Source organism: Echinops telfairi, unplaced genomic scaffold (genome assembly GCF_000313985.2).
Source record: "Echinops telfairi isolate 266 unplaced genomic scaffold, ASM31398v2 ScPeMD7_7468;HRSCAF=8506_0, whole genome shotgun sequence".
NCBI classification, from domain to species: Eukaryota; Metazoa; Chordata; class Mammalia; order Afrosoricida; family Tenrecidae; genus Echinops; species Echinops telfairi.
Window position 1 is genome coordinate 94,175,434 of NW_022111369.1, and position 16,015 is coordinate 94,191,448.

The following is a 16,015-nucleotide window of genomic DNA, read 5'->3' on the forward strand; positions in this document are numbered from 1 at the left end:
GTGATGATTTTATAACCTTTTAAAATATATTTAAGCCATTGTATTGTATATGAAGTACATGTCAATAAAATGCTTAAAATAAATAAATGCAAATTAATCCTAACAAAAAAGAAAAAATGCATCACATACAAACTGAGATAGGTACAAGAATATTCATAGCAATGTAATTGGTAGTAACCAAGCAGTGGATACAACAGTAAAATCAACAATAGAATGGAGATACTGTGGTATATTCATACCCTGGATTATAATAAAGCATTGAGGACGAATGATTTATAACTACACACACCACTGTTAAAGTCATAAACTCTATCTAGCAAAAGAAGCCAGACACGGGACTATGCACGTACTGCCTGATCCATTCTCAGGAGCTTCAAAGAGAGGCTAACATGTATGCTGTTGGGACAGCAGTTGTCTGAGGGGTGGAAGAGTCTGAAGTCTCCGGGAAGGCTGACAATATTCTGTTTCTTGATGTGGTTGGAAGTGTGTTCACTTTAAAAATTCACCGATCACTTCTGATTCACTGGCGATGCGTGCACTTTTCAGTATGTGTTATAATGTGTCTGTAACAGTTATTTAAAATGTCAAGCCAAGTACAAAGGGATTATGAAGCCATGAGGGGAGGCATTTAGTTGCTCTCCCCATCCCAGAGAAAATGAGTCCCTTCTCGCCCTCTCCCTCTCCTCCGAGTCACTGTGGGGGGTGGGGGGGGGAGGCTACCGACTGTCATGGGACTCAGTAAATAGGCTGCCTGGCAATCTGGCAACCATCATGGTCCTTGCTGAGCCTTTAACCAGAATGTTCATGCTCAGGCCCTTTGGAGTTATCGGACGGACGGGACTCAGCCGTATACCGGTGGTGGGACCTGGATGTAGAAAGAGGGAAGATCTGTCCCGGGATCAGAGTTCAACCCAGTTTTCCAGAAAGCCTGTCTGGTGATAGACAGCTTGAGCCCAGCTAAACATAAAACGTTATTGTTCTTTTATTTCCCATTCCCTAATATTTCTTCTTTATAAAGTTCTTGCTGTGGTTTTAGGGCAATGAGACGATTCTAACTCATAGAGAGAGGCCCTATGCAATGGGACAGTGCCATGGGGTTTCTCAGACTGCCATTTTCTTGGAAGCAGATTGCCACAGCTCTCTCCCTTGGATCACTGGTGAATCTGAGCTTCTGACCTTCTGGTTAGCAACCCAGCACTTAATCACCGTGTACCAGGGCTGCTTACAGTTCTCTTGGAAAGAAGGACAAAGTCTGTAGGTTGGTCCTGTGAGAAGGGACGAATGAGCAAGGCAGCCTGAAGGGAACCCAACCACCGTATCTTACAAAGCAAGTCTGTCTTAGGAGGACAGTCAAAATGCTCTTTGGAAGCAAGGCCAGGGAGACTTTGTCTCCAGTACTTCAGACATGTTATCAAGAGAGCTCAGCCCCAGGAAAACGGCATCCTGCTTGGTAAAGAAAGCATGATCCGACCCTGTAGCAGCAAGGGCTCAAGCACAACAATTGTGAGGAGGACCCAGAGCACCCAGCAGGGTTTCCTTCTGTGTGTATAAGGTAGTTATGAGTCAGAAATACTGAGCCAAAAGAACTTCTTGTCTTGATAACAACAAATCAGAATTTAGTTTGACATATAAAATTAAAACACTGAGGTAAAATTAAAAGAATTTTTAGAGAAAGGAGAATGTATTTTTTGTTTTCAGTTAGAGAGTATTTTGAGATGTAAAATAACAATAATATAAAACTTGATGTCCAAATACATTATTTGAACCTAAGTACTCTTCTAAGGAGCCCTGGTGACGTAAATAGTTACAGTCTCGGAAACTCAGATGGGCATTTCTACCCTGCCCTCTAGGGTCACTGTGAGTTGGCATCGGGTTCATAGCAGTGAATTTGGAGTGTGTGTGTGTGTGCGCGCGCGCGCGCGTGTGCACACGTGTGTGTGTATGGCAGAGTGAGTTAAGAGTTGGACTGCTAAGCATAAGATCAGCAGTTCAAATCCAGCAGCCACTCTGCAAGAGAAAGACAAGGCTTCTTCTGCTCTGCTAGAGAATTAGAATCTCTGTTCTGCTCCCTCCTGTACGGCTACTAGGCATCACAGTCAACCTGACAGCTGTGAAACCCTCGTATTTCAGTTTATTCTATTCCTCATGTCTCCAAAGTAATTAGTCAAGTAAATTAAACAATGACCAACGAACTAATGAGGCTGGGACTGCTGCCAACACAGAACCATTTTCTATCACTAAAGTATTTAAATGTTTATTTCAAAGAGTGCACATAAAACACCACCACCAGTTCTATGTTAGTGAGGCAGGAGTACCAAGACTAAATAACGAAAGAATCAAAATGTGTCGGCGATTCTGAACTATAGTAAAAGTGGGTGGTACTGGATGATACCAGTGCGTTTATTACTCAAAGTAGTTTGGAATAAACATTAAAACAACTTCTTTAAAATATATAATCATTCAATTATGTAAGGTACAATAATTTTCCTTTCCAAAGTCCAGTTTCTAGCCTGCGCAAAGACAAAAAGGTTAAAAGCGGTTAGAATCAGAGGTTTTCAATCTATCCACTAGTATTCATTTCCCCCTTTTCCCCAGTGACGGTGGTAACTAATATTTATTGTTCTGGGTGGTATTTTAATACATCCGTTCCTCTTGAATCAATTCTGATCCTGGTGATACAGTGCATTATCACAGTTGAACGACTACAGAGTTTTCAGTAACTTGATTTTCACAAGTAGGTCTTTCTTCCCAGATGCCTCAGCATGGACTTGAACTATTAGCTTTCTGATCAGCAGCCAAGCACATTGACGGTTTGCACAACAGATGTATTGAATTAGTATGATGTCACTGAGCCGCTCTCTTAGGGTACAGGTACTTTACCATTGCCAACGTAAGCAGCGCTGGGGGGCAGTGGCTGCTGAGGAGTAGGTGGGCAGTTCAAGCCCGCCCTTTGTCCACAGGGTAAAGATAAGGGTGCGGGTTCCCATAAAAATGGACAGTTTCAGAAACTCGGAGAGGAATCACTCTAGGGGATGAGTTCGGTTTTTATTTGCAATCACGGCCTCCTGGGTGGCACGAACAACTGTGGACTCGGCCACTAGCTGAAAGGTTGGCAATTCAAACCCACAGAGGGAAGCCTCCAAATACACGCATGGCCCAGAGTTTCTGAAAGGACATGGCCCGGAGAACCCTATGCAGGAGTTCAGCTCTGTACACCTGGGGTTGCCACAAGGTGGAATCGACTCAGCAGCAACTAAAACCATCATTTGCATTATGCATAGATAGTCTTTAAAAACGCCAAAATGTACCTCTCGGGATTCTGAGAGGTGAAAATGAGAACATGCTCATGCAACAAATAGTATGTGGTCAGTAACAATGATCAATATTAACTATTATTAATAATACATCACTAGCATATTGCCAATTCCTTTATTTTATTGAGGAAGAACCACACCCGACATGCAAAGCTACTCGTCCAAGTTGCACCGCCCGCTGTAGAGGGAGGATGAGAACACTCCCGTGGCCCTTTGCCAGGTCTCCTTTTCATTGTCTTGAAATAGCAATCTCATCTGGTTAAAATCTATGCTGCATTTATCAAAAGAAAAGTCAGGGAAAGTATATGGGTAAATACGGTTTTAAAGGTCTGAATTTCCTAGAGGGTGATGACAGTGGTCACTTACTTTGTTGTTGAGGGCTAGCTGTCATCGGGTCAGTGTCCACTCAGAGTGATAATAAAAACAGAGAGTGATGACCACATCAAGGAAACCCAAGGACACTGAGTGGATCCTGATTCACAGCGGCCCTGCAGGACAGGGCAGAATAGCTCCCTGGGATTATGAAACTGTAAAGCTTTATGGGAACTGACAGTCTCATCTTTTCCCCACAGAAGAGCTGGTGGGATTTCAAGCACAAGCCTAAGGATTCATAGCCCAATGCTTTTGGGGTTCCTTGTGGTGGTCTCCAAAAATGCACTGCCACTGCGTTTCTGAGGCTGAGCATCAGTAGAGGGAGATAGGAATGTTATCAATGAAGATTTTGCCAACAAAATGATTTATGTATGTCTAATAAAATTTGAAGCAACAAAGGAAAGGAAGGCCCTCAACAAGATGGACCGATGCAGCGAGGGTGGGTCCGCACCCAGGATCAACTGCAAGGTGGGCGCAGGATGGGGCAGTGTCTCGTTTTGTTGGTGCACAGGGTTTCTGTGAGTTGGAATTGACTCGATGGCACCTAGCAGGAATAAACTTTGAAAAGTCTTTCATAGACCTTCCCATAAACATACTGGACTCTGATATTGACAACAGACCGGAATCCATTCCATGACTGCTATTATTAATCCAAGGCCAGGCAAAAAGCGTATTTATGAAATAGATACCAGATTTATACGGAAATGACCAGAGAAACCTTAAACTCACTTTCATTATCATTAGTTATAGACCAAATGGAAGAAATACTAACCAGGAGGCACTTGTGTAGAATCATCTATACCCAGTTGTCCTGTATTTAAGCCAAGTTCTATAAAGAATTCTTTCTGAAAAATAACATATACAAAATTAACACACACCTGTACACTTTATTTCAAAAATTTCCTTAATCTCAATGTCAACTTAAATAAACACAATGTAAAATGAACCTTTGCTTCATTTAAATACCTAAAAAGGGGGTGTGTGTCTTTTTAACCCTTTAACTACTACTGCATTAGTCCAAGATTAAGGAGGATGTCCAGGATTCATTTGACTCCCATAGTGTACTATGTAACCCAGCCTGTTTTCAAATGAAATTAGCATGGGCAGAGCAGATATAAACTATGGGGTAAAACTCATATACACAATAGGAAAAGAAAGCCAAACACACACAATTTCCCCAAGCGTAGAACCTGTAGTAGTATCTTTCTTTGCCTTCTGACTGGTAAGAATCCTGCCATTACTAAATAAAAATCATTCTTTAATAGTACTTTATTTTGGTTTACAGCCAGCAGATGTACCATGTCAACAAGATGCGGAATAACTATCCTATCGAGTGAAGTACTTGAACATTCAACCTGTTCCTGAAACACATGTGCACATGCGTTTAAGAGCACACACTAGCACATACACCGTATGCGTAGCCATTGCATTCATTCTAACTTTCAGGCCCTCAATCGGAAGAGTAGAATGCCCTACATGGTGTCTGAGACTATAAATCTTTATGGAAGTGGATTGCCACCTCATTCTGCTATGAAGCAACAGGTGGGTTTGAACCATATACCTTTTGATGAGCAGCCCAGTACTCACCACCCCTCCCACCACGGCTCCTATATTGTATATACAGTATGGATCAATTTTATCTCTTAAAATCAATGTCCAAATTTTCCAATATAATTCTGTAACTGTACTTTCTATGGTGCTGCAAATAAGCATTGCAAATAATCCAAGACAACTTAATTTTTAGGTAAAATATGGGGTAAAACTCATATATACAATAGGAAAGAAAGCCAAACACACACAATTTCCCCAAGCGTAGAACCTGTAGTGGTATCTTTCTTTGCCTTCTGACTGGTAAGAATCCTGCCATTACTAAATAAAAATCATTCTTTAATAGTACTTTATTTTGGTTTACAGCCAGCAGATGTACCATGTCAACAAGATGCGGAATAACTACTCTGCTAAAATAAGGATAGATTAGATTTGTTCTTCAGACTTCCTCTACTTCCGACAAATGTCTAGGGAAAGTAATCATAGTGTCTGGTATTTTAAATATATATAAAAGCCCTATATTAGTCACATTATTTTTATTCTCTGAGTAATTAAATATTTCTATTAATATTTGCCTCAGTATTTGTGTACTATTCTAACTGCCAAAGCCCTACTTCCTTCTCCTTAAAAAGATGGAATTAGTTTTTCATCCTTCCCAATTTCCTGTTATTCTGTTATTATTTCAGGCAGCAATTTATTACTGTCCCCCATCAGAGAGTCATCCAGCCTCCCACATGACATTTCTGTGCTGATTTAAAATAGCCATCATTCTATCTGGATTTTTTTTAATCAAACTATTTTTTTTAAATCTTTCTAAAAAATCACTGCACCCCATGTTATCCATCTTTAATAACTAAGGAGAAATTTTTATTTTTCACAAAGTTTGATCTTCATACTACAGAAGGGACTGGGGTCTGATAAAAACTAAGCTCGGCAATCCAGATGGAGACAGACGTTCACATGTTAAAGAGCTTAATTTGAACTCGGATCACCCAGTATCTACTGGACTGTTCTGGATCGTTTAATTCAATGATAGCAGACCTGGGCGTTTGTTTTCAATTTCCTTCAAAACTCACCCAAGGCATCATGCCTTCTGGGAATCTTTGATTGCCCAGGCTGATACAAGCCACTCTCTAAACTCATGTATCACCTCATATATCATACATCACAGAATCGCATCACATGGAAAACATGTCCTCAGTGCCCATTTTTACAGCAGCCTGAAGTTCTTGAAAGACAAGGGCTTTCTCATACACAATGTACATTCCAGTGCTTAGCACAGTGCCTGACACACACAGCTCCAAAAACACCACGCTCACTGCCATTGGGTCAATGCCAAATCACTGGGGCCCTATTATAGGACAGAGGAGAACTGCCCCCAAGGGTTTCCAAGACTATAAATCTTCACAAGAGCAGAAACCCTCATTTTTCTCCATGGAGTGCTGGTAGTTTTGAACTGCTGACCTTGTAATAAGCAGCCCAGCATGTAACCCACTCTGCACAGGGGCTCAGTAAATACTGACCCACACGACTGACTCCTAGTCCCAATGTAGGCTTCCATGTGACTGAATTTGTAAACGATAGTTAGCAACTTCACTTTAAGCGAGTTTAGCTTCAAGTGTTTTCCTTTAACATGGACTAATCTATGTAACATCATGAACCAGGTTCAATGGCTACAGAACCTGACCATGTTCAGTACTTCCACTGACAGAAGAGGGGCAAAGACCACCAGGCCTTCTGGAGTCAGAATCACGGAATGACCAGGCCAAGTGACGCAGGCAAGGCTAAGAAAGTTAACCCCGACAAGAAAGATCTCATCAGACTTTCAGCAAATCTAGCCAGAAGTTCTTGAAAATCAGCCACAGGCTGTTTTCTGAGAGAAAAAGGAGGCTTTCTGACCTTGTAAAGAAACCAAGGGACAGTTCCACCCTGACCTATAAGGTCACTAGGTGTTGGAATGGAATCAATGGCAGTGAGTTTGTTGTTTGGTTTTTATTCTCCAATAGCTAAGAACATGTCCACATCAGCTGAAGGTGCTCCTCAGACAGTCAGACTCAAGCACACACAGAATCTTTGTCTACATTATCCTTTCTCTACTTCTTCACCTAGCAAATTCCTTAGCATATGACTTACTATCATATGACCAAGATCAAACAACAGCACCTTGCTGCCACTCCCTCTTCTGTACAGACATAGAACTTTTGTACAATTCTCTCCTTACAAGGAAGCCATCGCTCACTGTGGGTTAAGCATAGGGCTGCTAACTGCAAGGTTGGTAGTTCAAATCCACCAGCCACTCCACAGGAGAAATGCTGAGTACAGATTTATAGTCTCAGAAACCCTAAGGAGCAGATCTACTCTGCCTTGTAGTCACTATTTGCCAAAATCTACGTGAGGACCATAGGTCGACTAATAAGGCTTCAAAAATATTTTAAGAATAACTTATAAAAAGTTATAAAAATTATAGTAGCCTTATATTGCTTGTTATGCTCCAAGTACTATTCTCTATGCTTTATGCTTAAAACACATACTATTTGTTATTACCATTAGCTCTATTTACAGATGAGGACACTAAGGTACCAGGAAGATGTTTAGCTTGCCAAGGTCACACAGGTAGTAGGTGGCAGTCAAGCTTTAAAGCCAGGTTGACTGGCTTCAGTGCCTAGTCACCCAACCAGTGTGCTAGTCTGCATCTAATTGCAGCAAATCATTCAAGTCACATCAGCAGCTACAACGAAATGGCAATTTCCTATCTTATGCCCTCCTCCTCAACATACACACAGAAATATAACTGACTCACTAGCCACAGACAACCGCTTTCAGTCTTTTCTTCTGATCTTTCATACCATGCCCCCAGGTAACATGAGGGAAGACTAAGCTGTCCGCTCCAAGACAGAGTTACACTATCTCAGAAACCCTAGACGGGGTTGCTATGAGCTGGAATAAACTCAATTGCAGTGGGGTTTTTGGCTTTAATATATATTGCAGTTTCTTAATTTACTAGTTTCAGGTATTATCTACTGACTTTAGATACTAAATAAAGATGTTAGGCGTTTTTTCTTCTCTTTTCCTTCTCTATCTTCCCAATAAAGGAGCTCTGGTGGCACAGTGGTTAAAGTGTCCACCTGCCTAGCAAATGCTCCACGGTTCGAACCCACTAGCCACCCTGCAGGAGAAAGATGTGACAGTGTGCTTTCCTACTCCGTCCCAGAGGGCAGCTGTGATTGGCATCAACTCGGTGGTAGGGAGTTTTGTCTTGAATCATCCCAATATCACTAAAGATGAGGCTTTCCATAAAGAGCTACAGCCCCAGACGCCCGCAGGGGAAGCGCTCCTCTGTCAACTCAACGGCAGTGAGTCTGGATTTGAGTTTGCTTACTTACCAATTCAGGAATGTCTTTTACTTTCAGAGGAACTTGGATTAAACCCAAATGAGTCCTGAAACTAAGAGAATCACCATTTTCATAATTTGGGTTGCGAAGATTAATTAATACCTTTAAAAACAAATCCAACATAATTGGTTAGTTTCTCTGTATCATGTTTAGACTCAGGAAATTGGCAGTGATGCTCCTGGTGTATCATGACAGGGTGAAAACGACTTGGGGTTATGCTATAGTAGTGTAAAGTATTAAAATGTTAACATGTTATACTAGAAATATACTCCTACTCAATACATTTTCAATATTCCCAGCTGATGATCTGCCATATCAAGCCCTAAAATGGTAATAATTTAGAAATTGCTTGATTATAATCTTTTACCAGGGAAGATTAGAGAAAAATAAAATGTTGCTTGATAATAATGGTTACCAGGAAAAATTTAGAACAAACTCAAACCTTAAAAAATAAAATCAACAAGACTTTCGGAAAGAGGGTAGAGTAAAATTGCAGTGCATCTCTCTAAAAGTCAGTGCCAAAAAAAAAAAAAATTGAAGAAGTTGTGGAAGCAAAGCTAAAAAGTAAGACCATATATATAAACTTCAAAAAACAAGGAATTTCAAATAGGAAGGTACTATATATTTTCATAACCTTTAACCTAGAAACCTTACTTTTAGAAACTTCATGTACAATTGGTTTCATAGAATATGATTCTAAGGAAATAATCAAACATGTTTGCAAAGATAGTACATAAAGAAAATTAATGAAGTACTATTTATAATGGAAAAAATATTGAACAACTTAATGATCCTAACAGTGAGTATCTTTAAATAGATTATAGCTAGTTTACATAACAGTATGATATATTCATGTAGATAATGTATATAATGACAAAAATCCACAATATATTATTAAGCAAAAATATATAGTAACTGTAGTGGTCATTACTGGCTGAGAGCATTGTAATTAAGTTTTATTTAAAAATTCACCCTTGTGCATATTTTCTTATTTTTCTAATCACCATGCATTTTTCCGGGAAACGATCATTCAAATATATTATTAGCTGAAACACTTGAGGACAAAGGAAGTTATTAAGAATTCAGTAAGGAAAATGATAATGACAAAAACACTATCACGTAGGAAGATGGCATTAATGAACTGATGATAATAGCTGATAAAAAAATGTGTTATAAAGCCAAATTAGTTTCCTAAAATTGTTGAAATGAAAAATATTAAAGGCATTTGCTTTAAAAAAAAGACAGTCTAAGACTGAATTCAATACAGCCTAATTCCACAAACGCCGGAGCATGCACTAATATAAAACAACAGAAAAAGGAGAAGAAATTGGGATGGCATTCATAATATGAAAGAGAAATAGTCTCAGTGTAGAAACTATAACCAAAAAAAAAATGAAAAAGAAACTATAACCAAGGAAACAATAAAAAATGTTCTTGATTAAAAGGAGAATGTTTGTGTGAATAACAAAAAGATCCCTTTCACAACAGTCCTCAGAGATAGATGCTACGGTGTCCTCAAGAGAAGACATAGTTAAAGATGACCAAATAGGAACTAAGAGACAAAGCCAAAGCATGCAGGCTTTTTCTGACTAACTACCTTCTTGTTGATGGTATAAGGACACTGACTACTACCGCAAAGAGTCTAAAATAGCATCTAACATAGTTGTATGCTGGCAAAACTAGTGTCAGAAACAAAAGGTTTCTTGCTTGTTCTCAAAAGATGTGCTCCCTCTGGCTTATTTTAACATTGCTGGTGTATTTTTCTTCCTTTTTAAAATATAGACTATTTTATGAAGTTTATGAAGCACAAAAGCAGCGGGTGTATAGAGACAATAACTGGTGATCCAGCTTGCTGGATATGGTGGGGGGAGATGGAGGGGGATTGGAGAGCAAATCATGAATGCAGGAGGGAGGAGGGTGCACTAGAACTGATTGTGGTGATGCATACACAACCCTTTTAAAATGTGACTGAACCTTGGAAGTCTATGATATGTGAATTATATCTCAAAAAAAAGCTATTGGTAAAATAAATAAAGTTATTTTTCTAGAACTTATACTAAAAACAAATTTCAGATGGGCAAGAGTAGAAGCAGGAAGACTAGTTCTACTGAGAGAGTCCAGGCCAGAGATGTTGGTAGTTTGCACCAGGAAGATGGAAGTGGCGGTTATAAGTGGTTGGATTCAGGATACCTGTGGAAGGTATAAGTGGAAGAGTAAAATAAAAATAATGGGTGAATTAATGAATTCCAGCTGCCTGGTGAGAGTTCCACCTGAGTGTTCTACATGCCTCTCAAGTTCAAGTACATTCATCATGTCTCTGTATTCTCTACCTCTAGGGCAAGTTACCCTCTGCCCAAGCTAGGCACTGGAAAGCCATATCCAGGTTTTCCTCCTTCAGACTCCTCTCATTTAATATTACTAGATAAATCCTCCTTAAAACCTCTTTGAACCCTGTCCAATTCTTCCCATTTCCGATACTGTTCATCTGTCTTGCCCAGACGACTAGGACAGAGAATAGGAATAATAGGGTAGGAATAATAAAAGAAAATATTCACTGAGAACTGTATGTACCAGGTTGCATGATTTCTAGTCATTATTTTTCAATCAAAATCTTCCTAATTGAATTACTTGCCTCTAATCTTTCCACACTCCACTGCTATTTTCCAAAAGCAATTTTCAAACACAAATGTGACCATGTCACTCCACTGCTCAAAAGCTGCCATCAACCTGAGGCTTTTATACATGGTGATCTCTCTGCCTGGCGATATTCTGACATCACCATTTCTTTCACATGATTCCTTGTTAATATACATACATGTATTTATCCAGTGGTACCTACCTCAAGAAAATCCTTAGGTGCATAGACAGGTCTGAAATGGCTCAAATCTAAAATTAATAAGATAGAGAAAAACAAAATTTCAGTTAATATATTATATGATAGCAGATTAATAATAACTGTTTTGATTCATATTAATTCAAACATTTAACAGATTAATTTAAACATTTGCTGAGTTTCAATCATTTGCCACACATTGTTAAGTGCCCTAAAACTGAAAACTCACTGCCATAGAGTCCACTCTGACTTACAGTGAGCCCAGAGGACAGGGTAGAACTGCCTCTGTGGGTTTCTGAGGTGGTAAATCTTAACAGGAGCAGACAGCTTCATCTTTCTCCCATGGGTGTTAAGTATTAGGGATATAAAAATGCTTTAAACGCTGATTTAAAGAAGGATAAAATATCAAAATGCTCTCAAAATAATGGAGAACATAAACCAACATTATGAATTTTTAAACTGCAGGGTAGAAGTTGAACCAAAGAACCCCAAAAAGCTCACTGCCATCGTATTAATTCCAATTCATAGCAACTCTATAGGCGGAGTGGAACTGCCCCTGGGGGCTTCCACGACTATAGATCTTTACATGAGCAGAAAGCTGCATCTTTCTCCCACGGAGTGGCTGATAGTTTCGAAATGCCAACCATGTGGATCTCAGCCCAACTTGAAACCACTTCACCACTAGGGCTCCCAAAGAACACACAGGAGAAAAATTTGGTAGGGGGGAAAGTTGCTTTCCTTCCAAACGAATTGTTCAATTTGTTATTTGAGATCCACTGAGAAGGCAATTCTTTACCACAACTAAATTTTTAAAAAATATCCTTCGTATACCTGGTTCATCAGTTCCCATTTCATTCCATTTATTAAGAAGTTCTTTTTGTTCTCCAACTGGCCTCTAAAAAAAAAGTAATTTTAAAATCGGTTTCACACCATGTAGTCTAGCAATGCAGCTGAAACTAAGAAAGAATAATATCTGAAAAGTTTAAATTGACTATCGGACATAAGGAAAAATAATTTCATAACACACAATGGACTTGATTTATTTTTTTAACCCTTACATTAGGTCCTTACATTAAGTCTCATCTCAATGGCTGATAAGAGATGTAAGAGCCTCCAATAAAAGTATTTTATTAAAAAAAAAAATAAGAAGAGGGGGCCAATAATTCCAAGAAAAGAAGATAAGTCATCTGTACTGGCCAGTAAACTGCACAAGAAAAAAACTGCTTCTCAGCCACACACCACATCTCTTACCCCATCCAGCAACCTCGGAAATGCATCCCAAGGTGGGCTGGCCAAGAGAGTGTGACTGTGAGTCAGTAGCACCGTCTTCCTCTAGGAAGGACAGCATATTACGCAATACTACACATTTAGACAGTTGTTCAAATATGTTTATCTTGCGTTTACACCATTCTTCTGGAGACTTTGCTAACCTGTCCTTGGAAGTTGTCTCAAGTGTGATCACTATATTCTGCCCAACAGCAGGTAAGGAGAAAGAAGTTAAACCAAACTTGCCTCTCCCACTCATGAGTAGCTATAAAGAACCCAGACACCGCCCTAGCAGCTTCTGTCTCCTATCCCATCTCTCCCCTCTCCAAGCCTCACGTACACATAAATGTTCAGTATTCGATCTACATAGAATTCTCCAGACAGGAGACAAACCATTCCTATTGTTGCCTATTGTCACACCTGAAAGATGGGCCCATATTGGGTAAGTTTGTAAATATCCTAGTATATCTGAACTACATCACTATTTTTTCTACTCCATCTCATTCATGGCAGATGGTTCTTGTGCTACATTATCGAAAAAATAAAGATGCTAAAGGACATCATAATCGTTAAAGTGTACTCATAATCTTTGCAACCAAATGTCTGAATAAGCAAGACTGTAGATTCTTACTTTATTTCTAAGTATTCTAAAAAAATATGGGTTTATTACCAAACACATTGTAGCATATAGAAATCCATATAGAAAGTGTCCACAGTATTGGTCTCACAGATTTTTGTTTCAAAACAAACTGACATACTAATAAAAACAATTTTTCAATTATAACTTCATGACACGTTCTCGTGCTTGTTTCACAAATCAATGCTCAAAACAAAGATGCTCAAGAAGTACCTTTCGTGCCAGTGGAATACTGAGCTCTGTGCACATACTATTTAAACTCTTCAAAATTCTCTTTTCCCAACTTGCCTGAAACATAAGGAAACATCCATAATTATATCTGGTTAACAATCTTAAAACTGATTTTAAAATATATTAAAGGTACTATGAATTACATAAAAGTAGTGAGGCTGATTAAGGTTGGTTATTTTCACTTATTCATTCATTCAACAAATACTGACAACGTCCTACTATGAGTCACCTATTATCCTAAGTGCTGTGAATTACCTTACCCCTTGCCAGCAAGTCCACTCCCTCTCATAGCGACCCCACAGACAGAGTGGAACTGCTCCTCAGAGTTACTGAGATAGTAAACCGTCACAGGAGCAGGTGACTGCATCTTCCTCCCAGGCCAATGCACTACTAGGGCCAGCAGAGTAAATAACAGAAATGTCTGTCCTTGAAGACCTGACCAAACCAAAAACTCTCTGCCACTGAGTCAATTCCAAGTCAGAGAAACCAATCATATAAGACAAAAGTAGAAATGTCCCCTCAGGTCTCTACGGCTGTAACTCTTTTTTTTTTCTTCAAATAATTTTATTAGAACATAATCCAAGTATCATATCAAGAAGTATTATACAATTGCTACCACAATCAGTTTCATTCCCTTCCTCCTTGTACTCCTTGATATTAGCTCCCCGTTACCCTCCTGCAACCTACCCTGCTGTACCTCCCCCCACAACCAGAGCCCTTAATCTAGTTATTGTCGCTATAGATACACCCATCCTGGACTTCAGATACCCCCAAACACAGAAAAATATATAACAGAGAGTCAAGAAGGCTACAATAACAAAATACAACAGAGATAATTCCCAGTTTGGACAAAAAAAACCAAAAGAGTTAAGCTCAAAGTGTATCAAAAGGGAGATTAAATGATGAAATTTTAACCACGCAAGTCCAACTCTTCATTTTAATCTACTATAATCGTCTCTACAATACTCTGATAACCAGACTATTTCCATCCCCCAATTACGATCAGAGGGAAATCACCAGAAACTGATTCCATGCGTATATCCTGCAAATGTGTTTTGGGATTCTACTGTCATCCATAGCCTTCTGCAAACCAGATTCTCACAATTTACATTCTGATATCGTTCCCTCTTGTGAATTTGGATTATCTATTTACAATCTTTGGATCATGCATGTTGGTGTGCTTATTCCATGTGGGCTTAGTTGACGTCTCACTTAGAAGGCAAACAAGTCTATAAGGGAGCAGTCTCATCTTTCTCCCTAGGCGCAGTGGGTTCAAATTGCTAACATTGCATTGAGAATCCCAATATGTAAACCACTACACCACTGATACTCTAATTGAAAATGGGAATGAAGATAGATAAAAATAAATCAAGTCATATGTCAACATTAAGGGAAAAATAAGGAGACTTGCTGGCACTATGGTTAAGTGCTCAGCTGATAACTGAGAGGCCCATGGTTCATCCGCTGGTCAGTGTCCAAAAGATGACACCCTTCCTAACCCTACGGGGCAGTTCTACTCTGTCTGAAAGGGTCACTATGAGTCAGAATCAACTTGAGAGCAATGAGTTTACAAGGAAAAGAGGAGATGAAAAAAGCTAAATAAAATTAATGATTTTCCCATTGTCTGATACAGTAGAATCCCACTAATAAACTACTGAATAAAATCTCAGAGGAAAAAATTACATTGCTATTTTTGCAGCCTAACATTTTCTCCTAAATATTCAGGATATATGTTCTATAAGGACCTTCTCCTGTAGAAACATAATAGCACTATTTCATCTAAGTAGATGAATTGTATTTCATAATAACATTAATATTTAGTCCATATTCGAATTTATCTGGATTTCCCCTAATTCTTTTTTTAAATAAATAAATTGAAGATGAACTCAGAGTTCATAGAAGACATTTGATTGTTATACTTTTTGGTACAATTTCTCTCTGTCCTTTTCTTTATCTCAACAATGAGGTTTTTTAAGAGTCCAGGCCAATTACCTTTCAGACCACAATTTTAATTTCTCTTAATATTATTTTATAATGCTAATTACTTTCCCCTTTACCTATTATGTTTCTTGCAAACAAGAAATTAAAGTCAATTTTAATAGTCATAGATTATCATATATATCATATTCCACTATACCATTATTTTCTATGTCACACTGAAAATGCATGTGTGTGTCTTTTGTACTAAAATGTACTATGCCAAGGCATTCAACTGTATGGATCATAACAAACTATGGATAGCCTTGAAAAGAATGAGAATTCCAGCACACTTAATTGTGCTCATTCGGAACCTGTACATGGATCGAGAGGCAGTTATGCGAACAGAACAAGGGAGAACAGCATGATTTAAAATCAGGAAAAGTGTGCATCAGGGTTGTATCCTGTCACAATACTTATTCAGTGTGTATGCTGAGCCAATTAC

At 38.9% G+C, this 16,015-nt stretch overlaps 1 protein-coding gene across 1 annotated transcript in view; it reads right to left on the bottom strand.

Moving 5' to 3' along the window:
* The window catches only part of TBC1D19 (TBC1 domain family member 19), a gene marked incomplete at its 5' end in the record, with an annotated part of 127,414 nt that overhangs the window by 80,137 nt on the left and 31,262 nt on the right, over positions 1 to 16,015 (bottom strand). Inside the window, 5 exons of the mRNA XM_045284077.1 lie at positions 4,459 to 4,531; positions 8,618 to 8,728; positions 11,466 to 11,512; positions 12,291 to 12,354; positions 13,576 to 13,650. Coding sequence (XP_045140012.1) covers positions 4,459 to 4,531; positions 8,618 to 8,728; positions 11,466 to 11,512; positions 12,291 to 12,354; positions 13,576 to 13,650 — 370 coding nt within the window. The remainder of the gene's footprint in view (positions 1 to 4,458; positions 4,532 to 8,617; positions 8,729 to 11,465; positions 11,513 to 12,290; positions 12,355 to 13,575; positions 13,651 to 16,015) is intronic.